Below are 19992 nucleotides of genomic sequence, written 5' to 3'. Positions count from 1 at the left end.
TTGCACCAAAACACTGAACCAAACCACAGACTACCTCAAATGGACCAAGACCATAAGTTTCCTGATTGTGAACCTGAAGCCAATTTCATAACACCGAGCTTACTGGGTGAAAAACCAAACTTAAGTATTACCACCTTCCCACCTCATTCCTGAAAAAACAACAGGGCTGTCCACCTCTGTTTCTTTTCAGCAGTTCTTCTCAGAACTTACACGAACTTCTCCTGGAAAAAATTTAACAATTCACCCTCTTATCTTGGTAGCCAACTACAGCCTGAAAGACATATCAGGACATGCGTAAGAATCCTGGGTAGCTATCACCACAAAAAAAATGCACAGCCATCAACTTGCTAACACTTCTCTCCTCCCCAAGTTAACTCAGAACTTTCAACAGTCTTGCTTACATGAAGAAAACAAAACACCAGAAATGGTGATTTAAACATCAAGATTTTCATGGTACAATCATCTACTTAAAGGAAAACACAGACATTAAGTTGTATAGGGAATGCAGTGCTGCACAGGCAGAGAAAACTGAATTTCATTTTTTTAAACACACAGGAGTATGAAAGAAACAAAGAGTAAGACTTTAAACTGTAATACGATTTCTATTCCCTTGGCAAAGACCAAGTGTTCTGCTGGATCACCTCCCCATTTTTGAACCTCTTCGCTGGCTCCCAGACTACAGGAAGGAGATGCCTCTCATTCTTTCTGCTGCTCTCTCCTTTTTGAAGCCTCCAAAGGCACACCTGGCTCTTCAGACAAATCTCATTGTAGAGCAGCCACAATCTAACTTAGACCTGGAACAAGGCGATGCTAAGTGCAGCATGGAAGTAGCAACAGTCACACCAACAGTGATAAGCATTACTTATCAGTGGGACACAAAAAAATCTCATTTTTATTTTTGCACAAAGTTTGGTGGTAGCAGCAGTCTAGGATCCTGGGTGCAACTCTCTCTTTTCAGATCTCCCAACAGCTGGTTTTTATTTGTCCTCCCCTTCACCCACTTCAGGTTTCACACCACAGCCTAGGCAAACACAAACCTACTAGAGCCTCTGCAAGAGCTGAGAAATGTCCCCCTCCAAAAATCAGTGTACGCCCTATCCTGCAGTACAGTCACAGAGGCCATACCTTATGCCATCTACTCTTTGCTATGTTGCTTTTTTCCCCACACACACACCTTCGAGGTGGAAATACACTACGTTTAAAGGTGTTCAACCTGAAGCCTAAAGCTACAGTACTCCTCCAGTTTTTACCATAAAGCCAGCTCAGCGTGGTTTTTTGCTGCATGTACATCCCGAAACACATATAACTGTTCAGACCAGTTGAACTGTCACTCCACAGCAAGAGGAGCCCAGAAGAGAGAAAAAATAATAATAAAAAAATCAATATCCCTTTAACAGAAGCAGAAGGTATTTAGGTCACTTAAACAGTTCTTTACTCAAATAAGGATGATTTTAGAGGATATTTCTCAATAATCTGAAGCTATGCCTAGACAAGGACTGCAACCCTGTATGCTACAGAGGACAGCAGGAGGGGCATTAAACACAGTATAATAATTGCAAATACCTCTCTCAAGCTAATTTCCGTGTCCCTCAGGCAGTAGACACACAAACGGCATACATTTGTAAACAGGCAGGAAACATCCATAAAGAAAGTATTGCTCATTTCTATTACACCAAAGCTTAAAAATCTTGAAGCCTATTAGTAACTCCCATGCTAGTAACAAACTGGCATGAGAATTACACCCGGCATTTCTTCAAACTCTTTCATGGAAATCAGTCTTTACAACACCTTCTGCTTTCAAGGACAACATACAAAGAAAAATCTCTGTTCGGAGTAACCACAAAAACAGAGCCAGAAACAAAGCTCACAGACATTAAAGAGATTATTCTTCGATATTTTGTCCGGATAAATATCTTCTTCCCCCTTCCAAGTTCTTTAATGAGGTGCTACATGAGATGTAAAAATTAGTTGTCAAGTAGGTCAAAAGCCTGCACAACTGGGCACTTCAGTGCTAAGGAACTGAAGTTGAACTAATTAAACTAAAAGAAGTGCAAGTCTTTTCTTGACAAAAGGAGAAGTTATTTTTTCTGCTTTCTACGAGTCTGAAACTTCCTCTAATACGTGAGCAATGGAAGTTGTAGGAAGTATTTTCCCCTCTCACGGATCTACCCGTGTCACGTTCCTCCTGTCCTGTCCCACCACATAAACGTCACTGTTGTGTCATTAACAGTGGTGTATAGCTCAGTATGCTTATCTGCAGAATTATAAAGCAAATGCTTGATGCAAGTCGCTGCCGAACTAACGCCTTCCCCAAATACACAGACCTCACCGATAGCAGTAACTTTTGTGGTGTCAGTCTCTAAGAGTCCAAAAGGGCAGATTTTGGCCTCATGTTTACTGGCAGCGTTACAAGGAACACAGCACGGTATTTCAAATTTTGAGTTACTTTGGCTAGCAGCTTGGAAATTTTAACAAACTGAAAACATATTCAAGCTGTGAATCTGAAAAATAACAGAATTTCGTAACATCGTTTTGCAGTTGTTTTACAGCAAAACACCACTCTCCCAACTTCATAAACAAAATTACGCTAGCCGTCAACTAGAGGATTTAATAGGTTTTGGTGGAAAGATCATTCTAGCTTCTGTCCTTGCATAGGAATTCCTTCATAGAAGATAGCTTCAAGAAACAAAAGACTATAGATATAGCTAAAAAGGAAAACTCCTCTCAAGCCGTAACTACTGAGCAAGTGACAGTTAAATATAAATCTAATATTAATACATATAACACTGAATGCTTACTGCTACATGAGGAACCCATCCCAACAAAACAAGCCATGTAACTATTAATACTACTCATGTCATGTCAAAGAAAAAATCCTGGTGGTAGAAATTAACCAGCATTTCACTTTCCTAACAAGTTTCAACTTACTGTTACAGTTCATAACATCAGAATACATTTTGCTGGACCAGAAGTAGCTCGTAATCTTTCCATTCACCCCTTTAGCCCTCCAGCAACTACTCGCTGTTTTTCAGCCACTGAAAAATAACATTTCCCAAAAGCCTAATGCAGGAAGCTTCAGAATACAATTTTTTAAAAAAAAAAAAAAAAAAAATCAATTTAGCTTTCCTGAAGTAGTCAACCTTTAACTATTCCTTAGCTCCTCTTGAGGCTTCCTGAAGCCAAGTGTTACAGATGCTTTCAAAAGATGTAGCCAAAAACAAATCCAATGAACAACCAATTTCTCCACTTCTCTAAGAAAGGGAAACACCACCATTTATGGCACACAAATGATTACTTGATTCCCAGCCTGAGGCTTTCAATTCCTCAGGCAAGCATGAGAGGAGATTCAGAAAGCTGTGTAGACACAAGAGCAAAGGGCTCTGAGGGGAGCCCCTACGCAGCCACTATCGTCCAAGCCTGGGCAAAGGAATTACCCAACACTTCAAAACACTCCTAAATCCATCTAAATTAGTCAACAGGCTCTTATCTCAATTTTCTGCAACTACCTCCTTGCTCTATTTTTAACCTTAACCAGTTAGTTTAAAACCAGTCATTCTTTCACTATCTCAGTAGGTAGGAAGGGGAAGATAAATTTACCGAGCTATGAAAAGCTGAAAGGCTCTAAATTCTTGGCTTAAATCCAACCAGTAACACTGATGGCCACTGTAAGACACTTGTTTTCTCTGGCCTGCATGAAGCAAGGAAGAGAGATCCCCACCTGCTCCCATCACAAGTCACAATAATCAACCTTCGTTAGCATCCCCTTTAGCAAGCTTCACCAGAGAAACAAGACTAGACATCAACGGGCATAACTCTTCTTTGCCCCTGGATGTCAACTTTAGCCAGAGATCACAGAATCACAGAACGATTTGGGTTGGAAGGGGCCTTAAAGATCATCTAGTCCATCCCCCTGCCACAGGCAGGGACACCTTTCACTAGCCCAGGTTGCCCAAAGCCCCATCCAACCTGGCCTTGAACCCTTCCAAGGAGGGGGCAGCCACAGCTTCTCTGGGCAACCTGTGCCAGTGTCTCACTAAATCTACCCTCTTTCAGTTTAAAATAGTTACCCCGCATCCCATCCCTACATGCCCTTGTAAAAAGTCCCTCCCCACCTTTCCCGTACCCCCTTTAAGTACTGTGAGGACGCTCTAAGGTCTCCCCGGAGCCTTCTCTTCCCCAGGCTGAACACCACCCCCAACTCTCTCAGCCTGTCCTCACAGGGCAGATGCTCCAGACATAACGATTAGAGTAGCAGGAAGAGAACAAGAAAGGCTTATGCTGTTGCTCTATGTGTTGCAAGCATGTTCGAGAACAAAAGACTTCAAAATCCTTTTCAAACTCTAGGGTTGTCAATGCTGAAACTTTTACCAGTATTTAGCTTAATGATTTTTTCTAAAGCTCTATATAGCAATTTATAGTAGGACAGTAAGCAGCTTCTCCAGCAATTAGTTGACTCAACAACTATTTCTGAAAATTACTGTATTTCACTTTCATTCCCCAAGATTTAACTTATGAAGCTATTATTTCTTAGTAACAGGACTTCACTGTGTTCCAATCTAACCAGCCTAAAAGATCATGAAATGGAATAGCTGTTGTGGATACTTTGCCTGAGTACAATGAAGTCACAAGTGCCAAGACTGGCACAAGTATAAGAGATTATTTTCTACTCAGAATGCTGAAAAAATGCATTTACCTATCTTAATGAATCGACAGGGGAACATCTGTTCATCAATTTTATGCTTCAAGGTGAATGTTTCTTTGTTATAATCATTCTTTAAGCCACTGTGGGAAAAAATAAATAAGGTTACTAAATCTTACCTTGTATTTTAGGACTAGCTAATAAACGCAATCTAGGTCATGCCTGAAATGCGAAGCTTGTTTCATATTACTATGAATCATAAGTACGCATGCTGGACCAATGCCTGGACTGCTATCCACCATCTTGTATCACCCTGGGAGGCAGCACTGGCTGGTGGTTTCAGGAGGGAACTGACATCGGATCAGTGCTGCTCATCTGCACCTGTAACCCTGGGACTTCAGCAACTGATTTGCCTGAACCGCTCTCTTCCATTTTCAAGAGGGAGATGGACCAGCGCTCAGAATTATCACACTGCCGAAGTGCTTTATGATCCATTTATGGGCATTACTTTATAACAGTATCAAATATTTAGTATAATTTATCAAAAATCTTAAGTCCATTTTTATTGAAGATGCAAGTACAGGTCCCAGAATAAGAATTTTTATTAAACTTCAGTACAAGTGAAATGACATTAGATATCAAAAATTACTATGCTACTAAGACCTCTTCCCCTGTAATTCTAGTAGCAATAAAGTCAAATTGCAAGACTGGTCTATCTAAAGAGAGCAAAAGGGTGGGAAGGGCTGAGGCTAGTTTCTATATGGTCTTGAAGGATACATGCAACAGTGAACCTCCCGTGTTTCTCCACGGCTATTCTGCTTGACTACAGATGAGGTACACCCATACGTTCCCCGGAGGTAGACCTTCCTTCTGTAGGCCTCCAAAAATAGACTAGTTCTTGCTACTCATTTCTCTTGTACTCGTAGATATTTAAATATCATTTCCCTTTCTGAAACAGAAGACTCCTTAAAAGGCCTTTGCAAATTTACATTAGCAACTACTCGGAAGCTCTAGATAGCTTGAATAGCCAAAAGGCTCTTTCTTTAGTCCTTATCAGTACAACTACCAAATTGAACTTAACAAAGGAAAACACGGGTTTTGTATTTGCTTATTTGATTTATTTACCCATCTGAAGAAAGGCAGAGCAGCTGACTAGTTCAGACCTTTACAGCTGCAACAAGGTTCTTGACATAGGCAGGTTACTTGGGCTTTTAAAAGCTACTTTAAGTTACCCACACATGGGCAAATCTTCTCCCTTGTGCCTCAAGCACACAGAAGAAAGGAATCGCAATCCAGCAACACTGCACCCTGCTCTCAGCTCTTCCAAATCCCCAGGATTTTGCTCTCCACAAATCCTCTGTGGTCAGAGCAGAATAAGGAAGGCTTCCTGGAGCGACTGTTGGGATTGCTGCTCTCTGACCTGACCATAAACACAAGGGCCGCTAATTGCAGGATCACAACCACAGCTCTGTTAGCCATGTGTTTGCCTGGGAGCGAAGGGGAAGAGCATTTTGGTCCAGCCTTTAAGATCACCGTAGCTGATGAAATCACATCTTACCTGGATAAGAGATCTGTCATGTTTTCCTCATTCATCCCACCAAAGACTTTAAACTTCTTTAAGTTGCAGACATGCGTTTTCTCGTATTTGCCAAATGTGATACTCTGGACTATGGCAGGTCTTTCAAGTTTCAGAATCAAATACTGTGGAAGAGAGAACAGTGAATTTTAATATTAAAGCCAAGGCTGCAAAACACACTAAGGGAGAAGCATTACAGCCTTCAAAAAAACAGTTTACAAGCCAGAGAATGGAAGCTAAGATGATCCCTCCTCATTATTGTATTTTCTTCTTTGTTCCTGGAATGAAGCAAAGGTTTTTTAGGAATATTACTTTAAAAGCAGTTTATCCAGGAAAGATTTGGTTGAATTTCCTATTCCTAGCATTTCTATTCAGGGCTTACATACATTCCTTCAAGTTGGATGCAAGACTTCCTGAAATCTGGCAAATAGGATCAAACTACGGAGAGTGATGACTCAAACGCCCACTACAGCCTGAAATGAAACCTAAACTGAATACACAATTAGATAAATACAGCATATTCAACATGCTAAGAGAACATCGAATTACTTTTCCTCTCTGGGCTAACACTATTTAACCACTGAACACAGACTAGGTTTGATGCGTGGCTAGCGTAGGAACCAACTGCTTATTAACTATATCAAATAAAACCACGCCACTTAGCAGACAATAAAGCGGCTTTACACATAAAACAATGAAAATATTCTCCCTTGTGAACATTTGCTCCCCCCCTTACACAGATGTCGTCCCCCCACAGAGTATGAATAGTCAGATTATTTATATTCAGGCCCCAGCTACCAGCTTCACCAGCACTGCTGGAAGAAAAGATCTGTTCCACTGGAAAAGCACATGCAGAGAAGTGCTTGCATCATTCATCAGGGACCATCCGAGCACCCAGTTTATTTAACTTTCCCCTACAAAACAGGTCTTGGAGGGAGCCTGGAGACATCCTGTTTTGCAGAATACAACGAGCTTTATACCTGAAAACAATGTGTTTCACTCTCTTCTCTAACTTCTCAGAAACAAGCGGTACAAAACAGAGGAACGAGACAAAGTGCAAAATCACAATTACTCATCATGTTGGATTTTGTTACAAAACCCTGTGATCAAGGCTACAGTACAAGCAGATCAGCAAGGCGTTGTAGGACACCTCCCACTGCAGGCACTGCCGGTGGCCCTTTCCTCCAAGCAGCAGCACTGCCAAGCCAGGCATGACGCAGTATTTTAAGTCTTTCAACACTGAGTAGTTGCATGTATGTGGCTGCTTCCTACGGTTCCTGAGTAGAGACTAGTATTTCCCCATAAAGTGCCATGGGCATCACTATGCTTGTGCTAAGAAGCTTCAGCAGCAGGACAATCTTACCCTAGAAGTGTATCTTTTGGGTGAGAAGCAGAACAAATTTCCCCATCCATTTAGTTCTCAGTCTTTCTGTCATGACCCTATAAAGCAATTAATTCTCAATCTAGAAGCAGTACTGACATCATTCTAGAGAGCATCAGGATAAACATGTGATCTCAACAGCTGGTTCCCACTACCTTTACAAAAAGTTTAGCTTAAAAGAAATATATATAGCAGTTAGAGATGACAATGCAGACTGGATCGGTATAATCAAATAAGGAAGATTTACTGCCAAAGATGTTTCCAGTAAGTCAAAATTTTTCAGAATTAAAAAAATAAACCACAATCAGCACTGCTAGGGCACAACAGAAGAATGCTTTGGTGCTTTTCCAGATTTTTTTCTTTTTTAAGTGAAAAATTTCTAGTTTTGTGAAGCACACCATCTACCCAACTATCAGAACCCACTGTTAGTTTAACTAGCAGCAAGCCATGCTTTTGTCTCAAAGCATTTCCCGAAATTCATTAAAAGAAAAGTTCTGTACAGAAAATAGATTTTGTAAAGAAGAGAAAAGGGAGGAATGAGCAAAAAGGATGGTCCTGTAATGAGCAAGGCAGGACTTGATACATGGCACAGCCCGCTGCCAAAATTCCCATGCAGAACAGACAGAGCACAACAACAGCTAACAACTCCTCCTACACCATCATATCTTCCCTGCAGATTTCTCCCGAAGCTGAAAAAGTAAAGCTAGCACTACCAGCATCAGCAACTGCAATTCTTAATCTTGCTGGAATCACAAGGCTAATGCTTGGGTCATGAAGACATACTTTCTCAAGTACCACACAAGATTTGCAAAAGCTTGGCACAAACGTCATCCTGCATTATTCAATTCTTACCCTAAATTAAGGGAGTGGAAACGAGGACTGCAGTTAAATCCTTTATCTTGGCATACATGCCTAGAAGGGAGCAAGGCATAGCAATTACTCCACGCGGCTAGCAGCGATTTCATAAACCTACAGATAGAGAAGAAACTGCAGCCCTCCTTCCTGCTTCCACACATCCCATCACCTGCTGAGTCAGGCAGACATTACGGAAAATATAAACACGAAAGCTAAAAACACCACCCTTTTTCTGAATTCATCTGCTGACTGATACGGAAACAGAATTCTGACAGGCTTGCTTTAAAGCCTGTGGCATAATACCTGTACCTATGTGTGCATATTTATATTTAATAGCTATACACACACATATATAAAAAGACATACGGAGATATACTTTTTGTTTTTACATACAAACATACACACTGCTGCCACTGTGGATACTATCTACAAATCTCACTGATGTTGAAAAAATGTATTGCCTCAAGAGCTGAAAACAGCTGGCTGCATGGGTATTTTTGGACTGCTACCAGGATTTTAGATGTGACAGACTATTCTCTGTAGCTTTGAAAGATGTAACAGAAGTGTACGTAAGATCAGGTGATTTATTCAACCTGGAGAGAACAATCTATGGGATTTCAGACAAATACATGTACCAAGATATCTGATGCTTTTCCATCCCATTGCTATAAGCAACATCAGTATGTTTACTGTCCAAGTACTCACGAAGTATTCCAAAAATCCAAATTATAAACTGAAGTGTTGCTTCATTAGAAGCATGGCACACAGACAGTAATTTGTGTAAATGCACAAAAACCTCAGCCTAACTGTTAAGCTACAAAACATAAGAAGAGTAGAACTTCTGGTTTATGATTAAACACATTTGTGAGTGAAGATGCACAGAGCAGAGTAAGTCATGTATGGCACTTCAGCACCTCAACAGCGTGTTAACGGTACACCCAAAAAAAAGCAAATCCAGCTCTGTCACACTGGGAGCCACAGCAAATTCCAAACTTTTTTGAAGCTCTGGTCTGTGCTACCATTTGATGACAACCATATGCACGTTTCTGCATCACACAACTGAGTGTAAATTTTACTAATGTACTTTAAATTAGTTCCTGATACAATCTACACAGCAGGATGGAAATCAAGACAGGAAAACTGGTCTTCTCAAATGCAAAACCAAAACCAATTGTTTGGACAGTGCCAACTAACTTTGTACATATGCTCTTTAACTGTTCAAAATTTATATCTCTACATCAAATACGATGGACCAGATTCCAAACTGCACTATGCAAACTGCCTTGTGCAATTAAAGTCACATTGTATTTTATTAATTTCTTTCTCTTTAACCATTTATGCTCAAGCATTTTTTTATTAGGGAATAGAGAAACTTGTATTGCTTGTGAAAATAAAAACACAAAATAACAGGGGCTGCCCCTGTCCACTACACAAACTTACACATTGCTTTGCAGTTAAGCTTGTGACTAAATAAAAATCTATCCTTTTGTTGTACACATCATTAATCAAGCCACTCAGGGGAATTAAATCCTCTTCTGCATGCACTCTTCCAAGTCAGACCATCGCTGGAGCCATCAGGATGAGCATTTATGACAGAGCCGTGGTCTTCAGCATTACCAGCCTTATTGCTTCACACTTCATATGTAAGCCTAGAACTAGTTTAAAAATAGAACAATCAGCCCTCTTCTGCCTGAATAGGTTACTACATAACAGGTTTGTTATTGAATATATAATTTCTGGGTCATTCTATTTCAAGACTCAAGAAAGATATCTAGTTTAATAAACAGAAAAACAGCTGCCATATGTATTTCCTTTCTCTGGCATTCATTCATAACCAACTGGTGGCTTTCGTGGCCACAAGAATTATTTAACTCTACCATACCCTTGAAGCTAGGAAAACCCTTTACTAAATATAGTCACGTGGCAGCATTTCAAGTGTCTAGACTTCCACTTTCATTTTCTTTCCCTTTTCAAAAAGGTTTAACACAGACTCCAGCACATTTACTGCAAAGCATGGATCTTCGTTGAGCTACTGAACACATTCTCAGATTTTTACCTACGTTCTTCTCATTCATGCTCATCCGGGCAAGAGGAATGCTCTGAAAGAAAAGGTGTCTGGAGAGGTTTTTTTGTTTTCATCACCAAGGGAAGGGAATAATTCAATGTTTAGGGACTCGCTCATATTTTTACCTCTAAGCCAGCACAGCACTGCAACCTCAGCAAGGAATTCCTAAAGTCTTACATAAAGGTGAGACACTCTGATGAGACAAACACTAGAAATTAGGGCTGCAGAGTTTATTAAAATATCTCACAGCATGTTCAAGTGAGCATGACTGACATTAGTCCTTGTCTCAGCCCTAGTTTCAGCTAACAAAGCTGGAAACAAGGAAAGCTTTATTTCACCAAGTTTCAGTTCACTTCCTGTCCTGGACTATTATGGCCGCCCACACATTTTAACAAGTGCGTCACCACAGAAGCGACCAATTTTTCAATGAAGTGATGCCAACACACAGGCCATAAAATGCTCTATAACTTCATTTTCCATAGTATACATGATGTTTATTCTGGGCATTAAAAGTCATGTATGTATATATCATCGTTTTTTGGAATATGAAGCACCCAACTTTTAACACAAAGCAACTGATTTCCCCCTAATTTCTCTCCTCACCACACTTCTAATTCGGCCATCCACTATGTCAACTGAAGTTTTCCAAGCTAAGAATCCACCTTAAGAACTTCAGCCATCTGCAAAAATGAGGAAGCAGAAAACCTGTATAAAAGTTTTACCCGCATTAAAATGTGGCAGTCTTTCAATTGGCAAGGTGCAAGAACTAGCTATTTTGAGCAAAATGCAACCAAATCTGAAGTTCTTTTGTCAAGTATGAGACAACACAACTTGGAACTATTTCTCTCTATACACAGAGAAATAACAAAAACTGCATTCTTTGAACACAGGCCTCTTACGCAGATGTTAATTCCCCCTTCCCTCTTTCCAGTTAATTTTTCAACAGGGAAGTTACACAGTAAAAAATGCTTTACATGAATAATTAAAAACCCGAGTTAGAAGCATGAGAATTAGCTAAAGTACATGTCAGAGACACTGCAAATACATCATCTCTCACTCAGCACTCAGGATTGGGCTTGCTGAATGCATGAGCAACTACGCAGCATTTTATATTCTCACTATTGGATACAGAGATACAAGTAAGAGGAAACCAGCAGGATGGCCTTTTCCACTTAGACAGCCAGGTTTGCTGTTGGTTTCGTCTTTAAATAACGCAGAATAAAACTCAAATACTGTCTTGCCAACATCAGTTGCCACTACAAAGACTAACTTTTTCCAAGCCTGATCTAAAGACCTCAAATCTGGATACCTCATATATCTCTAGACATCCACAAGACAAGTCAACTGAACGATATCTCTATGATATAGGTAGGTCTATCTATGAGATAGGTAGGTGTATATATATGTGATAATGTTAATTCATCTCTCTCCTATTAAAATGTTTGGTTTAAATTATCTGCTTAGCATGCAGGGCAGTGCCCAGTTCTCCAGGGTTGGATTCAGTAGTTCTGCAACAGCGTCTTCATTCAGGCCACAATCAATACACATTAAATTGTTGGAAGACATCTCTTTAACAAGCTCATGTGGTTTGTACAGAAGTCCACCACCCTAACTATTCCCTGCTTAATCTACATGCCTGAATATAACTTGTATCACACTTGTCAGCTTTAAGCACAGGTTGGGAATATTCTAAAGCATCCAGTTACAAGAGATGCATTCCCACGCCAGAATCAGGTTTTTAAAAGCACAAAATATTCAGGGTGGCTCAGAAAATTGAAGAACTACAACTCAGCAACAACTCAGAGCACCTCAGGTGAAAAACACCACCCAAAGCTACAACACAGATCAGCCTTGCCTTGGGAACAAGATAGCCGTAAAGAGAAACATGTGCTTCCCACATGAAAGGAATTAAAGGATGGCACAGACTGGGATACAATACATGCTCAATACCCACTACCCTGCAATCAATAGTTCCTAGATACACTATAACTGCTTCAGGTTATGGATTAAATTCCTATGCTGTTTATCAAAATACATATATGTAAAAAAAAAAAAAATCAGAAGATGCACAGAGGCATCAAGAGGATCAAAATTAGTCTTCACAAGCAGGTTTATGAAACATGTTAATGCAATAAACAGGGTGGTTTTCCCTCTCATCCTAAAAAAAACCCACCCCACTTTTACAGATACAACAGTATAGAACACTATCATGAAAATTAAAATGAAAGTCAGCTGGACGAGGTGACCTGCTGCTATAGGGAGCCACCAGTCTAGACTATAGATATTTAACACACTATCAAAGCAAAGTATTAAAATTTACCTAGACAAAAATTCTGTGAGACTTAACTCATGAGGAATACTTGGATTAAATAAGTAGATAAGCAGAAGAACTTTGCATGGGAGAAACAACTGCGTAACACTGCTGTGCATCGCTGTTTTAAACAAAAGAATTTAAAACAACCAGCATAGGAGATATAGAAGCTAATCAAACAGTACCAGAGTAATAAGGTATAGATCCAGCATAAAGAGAAGGATAACACATTTATTGGAGAAAAAAAAAAAAGTAAAAGGATAAGCATATTTTTTCTGGATAATCTAACAATCTAATTAATAGTGAAAAAGCAAATTAGATGCTAAAATCAATACAAATCTTATTTTAATAAGCTGCTTAACCAGCAGAAGAGGTGACATTCATGTCTCTTTAAACAGAGTCTACATTTCTAAATGCGCTATTAGGGGAAACAAATACAAGCTCCTTAGATCTAGGACTCAAGGCCAGCAATCTACAACAGTTTCCAGTAGTGCTGACAAAGGGAGACCTGCATGCCTCATTAGCAGCTTAATCTAACCATAAGGTTAGATTATTTCCAGCACAACCATGATTGTCAAGGATGAAACGTGAAACTACCCCCGCAAAAAAGCATTTCTTGAAAGATCATAAATACATTGCTGGAAATGTAAACACCTAATGTACCAATAACCTGCATTTTACTGAGAGAAGGTAGGCTATAAAGGCTGTCAATATAAATAGTAGCAGCCTACATTTAAAATAAAAACTCCAGTATACACTAAGTTGTACAACACAGCTATACAGTTGCAGAGATTCAGATGCTTACCTGGGGAGGATAATTGCTTTCTGAAGACCATCTTGAGGACTGATCATTGGGCTTATCCACCAAGATATTCCTAAAAGTGAGAAGCCAGATGTAATTTAAGTAACAGCCACATTCTATTTCACATTTCCAATAAGATCTTCATACATGCAGATCAGCAACACTCTCATGCAACTACCTAAATCGCTAGACACAGACTAAGGTTCTCCCCCTCTTTTATTAAAAATTTTCTACATTGCTATTTTACGGGACCCATCAATATATGCCTCTGAGCCTTGCGGTTGTGAAACGGAGCTCCAAGTTGCGAAATAAAAAAAATTCAAATTGTGAAATAAATGTAAACCAGATGAATTTACGTAGGCCCAAGTCCGCAATGAAGTGGAAAAAACAGTCTCATTCACCTCAACGGGGTAAGAACTTTTCAATAAGGTTAAAATGATGAGCAGTAAAACAGTTAGCAAGCCAAAAAACTGTCCGTTACTAGACAGGCGATATCGGAATGGAGAGAGCAAGCTGCTAACCTGCTTAAGCTTTCTTGGAGTGTGGAAGATGACCATCTAACTCACGCCAAATTTTAGCAAGTATTTTTCATACGAGCTACAAGCCTAGAACAACACATCAAAAAGCACCAGTTCAACTCTTCAACCAGCAAAATTACCCTCGAGTTGCTTTCTTACAGTTTGGAATAGCACAGCATGCAGGTAATTAACAGAAATTCAGCATAGGTTTTTGGCTAAAATGAAACAGATTTGTCATGGTAGTCATATGAAGAATCTGCCTTCCCCTCTCCTATAACCATGTGGTAAAACTCACCTCCCAGATTAAATTGAAAACTAAAAATAAAAATCCCTAAAATACATATAATTATTGGTGAGGTAACGATGCACCACCTGCTGGACAGGGCTTACAAGCTCTACCACATCCAACAAATGAACTCGCCAGCTCGTAAAACTTATGTAAAAAGAAGGAAGCAGTCATCAAAAGGCTTATGCCATCTCCATCTGCTGTGTAGGAGGAAAAGGACACGAGCATCTGGATTACTACAAAGGACTGGAGGAACAAGCGCTCATATAAAAGCTCAGAAGGGAAAGAGGTTAAGTCAGAGGTTGAGCATTAACAGACAGAGAAATTAGCTTGCTCCTTCCACATTGGGCAGACCAAAATCACCACACTAGCAACGGTATCCAAGCAGTCCCGCATCATGGCAAGGGAGACAGCAAGGAGCTAGACCAGGGTGGCCCCTTAAAATATACATTTTAGAGAGCTGGCCTAGAGGCTGTCCGTCTGTGTGCTTTACATGAGACATGTCATGATTTTTACACAGCGTAGGAACAAAACTCAGGTTCCCTGTCCCTTTCACTAGCTTCCATCGTAGCACGGCATTTATTAACACAGCAATGCCAGCGCCGGCCCAGGCCTGCAGCTGGTTTATTCACGCGTCCCCAATGGGGAAAACGCGTTGGAACAGCACACGGACACGCGTTACCCTCCTGCTCCAACCCCATCAAAATAGGAAACGTCATGCATTGGTCTGCGTAATTAAACATCCAACTAACACATCTACTTTGCAGCACGAAGAGGCTCAACTCCAAGAGAAAACCTAGCCCCTGTCTTTAATTACAACATAGACAAAACGAACCAGCCAAAGGGGAGAATTTGGGAACTGATGAGTCAGATTTCTAATAAAAGTTGCCAGTCTCAAAGCGAAGTCACCACTAGAAACCAAAACACACTTGTTTTGAGAAGAATCATACCTGCAGTCTCCTATACCATGCCAGAGGCTAAGCAAAAGGATATTTATGAATTTCTTAATACCTTTTAATATCTGAAGAGAAAAAAAACTTCTAAACTTAAACAAGATATGTATCTTATACTACATACTTAAGGGACACTAAGGCAGATAAAACCAGATAACACCATACAGCTTTCCTCCTTTATGAAACTTTATTGCAGTGTGCAAGACAATTTACCCTACAGAATAAATTTTATTTACGATGTTATTACATTTGTTTAAACATTAGACGATGATCCCTTCATACGTTGAGCAACATTTGCAGGAATTGGCACTGTTACATGGTCAGATAATGCCCTGCTGGAAAGAGGCATTTTGTACCTGGGACAGATCCCAAAGATCATATTTTTAGAAGTAGATTTGTTTGCTTCTCCAGGTCAAAGATCAGTTTGCCACAACCAAAGACGAACTCAATCAGTACAGCTAGGCAAGATTAAAAATCCTTCTGCTAAGACAGAGAAAAGGGGTGGGCTGCCCACACAAAATTAAGGCTAAAAAGAAATGTAAAAGAGAAGGTAACAGTGTCCATATAGTTATAAATATGTTTAAAAATACATGGGTTGTTAATTTATTAAGATTAAACAAACACTGAAGACAGAAGTACATATGTACAAAGTCAATTTACCACAATGGTTAGGAAAATTTATGGGCTCAAAAGCTTGGAGGAATTCACGCATTCCAACAGTCACGAGACAGTAAGAAACAAACAAATGCCTAACCTAGTGACAGATGCCTCTTTCCACATAAAACCCTTTTTCTGGACATCACACCACTCTCACACAGTACCTGGAGGCAGGCTTTTCCGATATGATACCTAGATTAAAACCTCTGAGAAACTCTAGAAGTGAAAATTCCATTAACTTGATGATTTTCCATGTAATTCTCACAAAGCATTAAAAAAAAGTATTTGCAAGCCCTTGAGCTACCGCAAGCACCAAATAGTTTTACGCAAGCTTTTCCTGTGAAAAAAAGCAACCCATTAAACGCGGTTTGAGATAACTCATAATCATAAACTGTAGATACAAGATCTAGTCTAGCATAAATCTACACCACTGCCAAGAGGGACCATTCCACCCACTCGTGCCTGATCCTCCCCCTCCCTACACCAGCAGCTATAATAAAGATTAGCATAAATAACTTCTTTAGTCAGATCAGTTCTCCAATTCAGCTTACTACTAATGCCAGCACAAAAGGAGAAAACAAGATGAGCAGCTGGATCTGGACTAGGGGTTCATACTCGAGTGAACTCCCAATACCACTCTCCCACTGGCAAGTAACTACTAAAAAAAATTAGATGTCATGGTACCTCTGCTACTTTGTGAGCAATCCTACCCCACACTAACTGCTAAGCAGAAGGAGCTACTTTATTTGCACCACAAACATGTCCAGAGGCAGTACTGGTGTGCCTTAAATTCATAAAGCAGCTTCCTTCGTGGCTATTAGCATCTAAGCCTTTATTGTAAGCGTTCCCATCACTAAATAAGAGAAGTGGATCGTTCTGGCTGCTTTGCGTAGAGAGCCCTCTTGGCAGAACACAGTGGAAGTTTCTTTTTATTACCCATGCAGACACTGGTCTTGCAACGCTGGAAGCAGATAATTTTTCCTTTTACCAACCCTGAAACCGTCATATCCGTTGTACCAACTGCTGGCTGATCTCAGCTGGAATTAGAGATGTCACCACGCTTGGTATTACCAGAGGACTTCTCTGTGCAAACAGCTCTGTGGTTTCAAGCATGATAATCACTAAGGGAGAGCTTTCTTTCCTTCGGGGGGGAGGGAGGGAGAAATAAGATGACTTTGCAGAATATACTGCAAATTAGGTTTAAGGCTGCTATAATTTGCATCTAACCTAAATATTTTCATGAGGCTGCTATTAAAGGAACCCATGACTTTAGGAACAAGTCCTTAAGAATAAACAAATCCAAAACACTAGCTTTGCTTGGCACATTCAGATTGCTCTTCAGAGAGCAGCTGTGCAGAAAAGGGCACACGCGTCTCCAAGAGGACTTGGAACTCAGATGCTGCTCTTCTAGAAAACTGCTGAGGTACCACGCCATTACACTGCAAAAAGCATTTGGAGTGCTACGAAAACACAGTCTGACTGAAAACAGACAAAGCTCTTTCTTCAGCGTTGTCCATATGACAACTTTTTTTTCATTTTTTTCCTACAGCCATCCCAAAACAGACTAGGCAAGGATACAGCCACTAGAATACATGGACTGAAATTTCCACGAAGTCCACTTTACAGACAACTGTAAGATGTGGTGGGCCAACTATTTCAAACCTGTGGAACCATCACACCAGCCAGTACAAACCATCAATAGAGATACTCTTGCCCAGCCTAGACACTGGAATGTACACACAGAGTTAACCAAGAAAAACAGCAAAAAAAAAAAACCAAACCACCACCAAAAATCCCTATTCCATGGATCTGGAAAGAACTAGTGAAGTTTTTCTCCTGCAACTCCCAGAAACTCAGTGCAGCTAATGCTGATGTCAAACCGCCTGGCTGCGATGTTTAGAAAGCTACACATACCTACTGCTCTCCCCTAAAGCAGGTGGGAAAAAAAGAAAAAAAGCTTTTTAGATTTTGTTATAACATTTCTCTCTTTTCTATTGGAAAAGTTCTCTGCTTAAAATGGCATAAGGGTGTGAAGACATGAAAATTTCCTGGTTGAAACACAGTAAAACATGCACAATTATTATGCAGTATGCAGATACATTCAGGAAACAAAATTTTTTTGGATTTGAGTGTCATTTTTCGGTTTTACCTTTTTTAAAACACAGGACTTCTTAACCCCACTACTATAAAGTACAGGAGGACCTCCTGCATGGTGAAATAAAGTTTGAGTTAAACATGTACACAAGTGTGCTATTTTAAACACTATACTGTCATAAGATTTGCCAACTTACTGCTCAAATTTGTTTCCATCTGCTCAGCAGCAGTTTCACACAAACATCCAGTATATTATAAATTTAATTCTATCAGAAGTAAAACAGCTAAGCAAGTACAGCATACAAAAATAAACTGATGAATTTAGAAATCACCTTACAGAAATATACTTATCAGATCACAGCTGACTATACTGGACAACAAAACAGGTATCGCTTAGCTGTGGCCTAGAAATAGCTCCATTAAAATCGGTTTCTCAATTATCTCTTTCAGTGAACAATTTACTACTTTTTTTTTTTAAGCTGCCTCTCATGACTGCCAGTCCAATGATACCCAAAGGCCTTTACTAAAAACCAAACCGCTCCTTAAACACGAAATGACACTGTTGCAGACATTTCCAGTAACACACACAAAGTACTCCTCCTCACTCGCCCCATCTAGTTAAGATTTCTTTAAACAAGGTATTTTTGATTCATCAGTGCTTCCTCCTGACATGCCAGGAATTAAATGTTACCAACAGTGACTAAAACTGCAGCAGTATAGTGAATTCCCAGGAAGTTATCAGAGTCTGGTAAATAACTTCTATTCCAGTGACACTCAACAACTCTAAATCACAGATTAAACTTTTGACTGTATCACAGCACTCGGCAACCCAAATCCTTAGCAGCAAGAGCTCCTGGCTCCAGGTTGGTAATATCAGTATTAGCACAGCAGAAAAACAAATTGTAGAAAAAATAAAGTCAGGCGTATTCAGGTATGTTGGCACCCACAGTAATGTCACACATCACATATGATTATGAGCCTAAAAGTCCCAATGTTTAGGAATTTTACTTTAAACTTAACTGGTAAGTGACCTTTAAACTTAAAAATTATCGAGGTTTGTTCTCTCCCCACGCTAGCTTTGGTTTTAAATTTAAGAATTATTAGATCACTGAAACAACAGATCTTTTCCATGTATTTAAAGTCTATCTACTTTTTTGAAAAGAAAATAACTTAAAATGCTGATGAAATCAGCAATTATAAAGACTGCTTCACCTGATCACCTTAGTGAACTGATATTAGTGAATATAAGATTATCTGGAACCTTTTGCCTATTTCTTTTCATACTCAGTGCTCATTTCTACATGTCTAGGCCACAAGCATATTTGAAATCCAGCCTTTTAACTGATCCACAAAGCACTAACTCAAGCAACAGCATGCATGTAACCTAGTTTATGTGAGGTTCCAGAAGGTTCCCTGAGCAGAAATCAATACCTGGCTCGATAAAAAGACCAAGAATAGGATGAATTCTACCCTTCAATTTTCAAGGAAAAAAATGAAGATATTAGATTCTTCAGCTCGCTGGATTTGTAGCCAATAAAATATTGTAGTAAAATTTGTCAGAGTTTAAGACGTCACCAGCCACAGCCACTTTATAACAAAGTTTAGTTCTCATTTAAAAAAAAAAAAAAAATCTCACTTCATGGTGGGAAAAGAGTTTAGACAGTGTGTGAACATGGGGATTTCTACTGCCAGCAACCACCAGAAAAGACACTGAACGTAGACTTCCCAAATCTTCCACAGCACTGGTGGTGTAGCACACCTCAGTACTGCACTGCTCTCACTTCTCATTTCCAAAAGCATTTGCTTGTGAAGGGACAGACCCTTTACAAGGAGACCAGAGGAAAGCAATGTCCAG

At 39.8% G+C, this 19992-nt stretch overlaps 1 protein-coding gene across 2 annotated transcripts in view; it reads right to left on the bottom strand.

The window, feature by feature from the left end:
* Window positions 1-19992, bottom strand: part of MKLN1 (muskelin 1) — a 99547-nt gene that overhangs the window by 71038 nt on the left and 8517 nt on the right. Inside the window, exons 1-4 of one of the 2 annotated variants that reach the window (XM_074828072.1) lie at window positions 13808-13825; window positions 13633-13702; window positions 6198-6340; window positions 4694-4782 (exon numbers count right to left, since the gene is read on the bottom strand). In XM_074828072.1, the coding sequence (XP_074684173.1) occupies window positions 4694-4782; window positions 6198-6232 (124 nt within the window). In that variant the 5' untranslated portion in view covers window positions 6233-6340; window positions 13633-13702; window positions 13808-13825. Of the gene's footprint in view, window positions 1-4693; window positions 4783-6197; window positions 6341-13632; window positions 13703-13807; window positions 13826-19992 lie in introns of those variants that run through there. The other variant, XM_074828071.1, reaches the window with a different exon arrangement.

The sequence above is a fragment of the Strix aluco genome, chromosome 5 (genome assembly GCF_031877795.1).
Source record: "Strix aluco isolate bStrAlu1 chromosome 5, bStrAlu1.hap1, whole genome shotgun sequence".
Lineage (NCBI taxonomy): Eukaryota > Metazoa > Chordata > Aves > Strigiformes > Strigidae > Strix > Strix aluco.
This window is presented reverse-complemented; position numbering and strand designations above follow the sequence as displayed.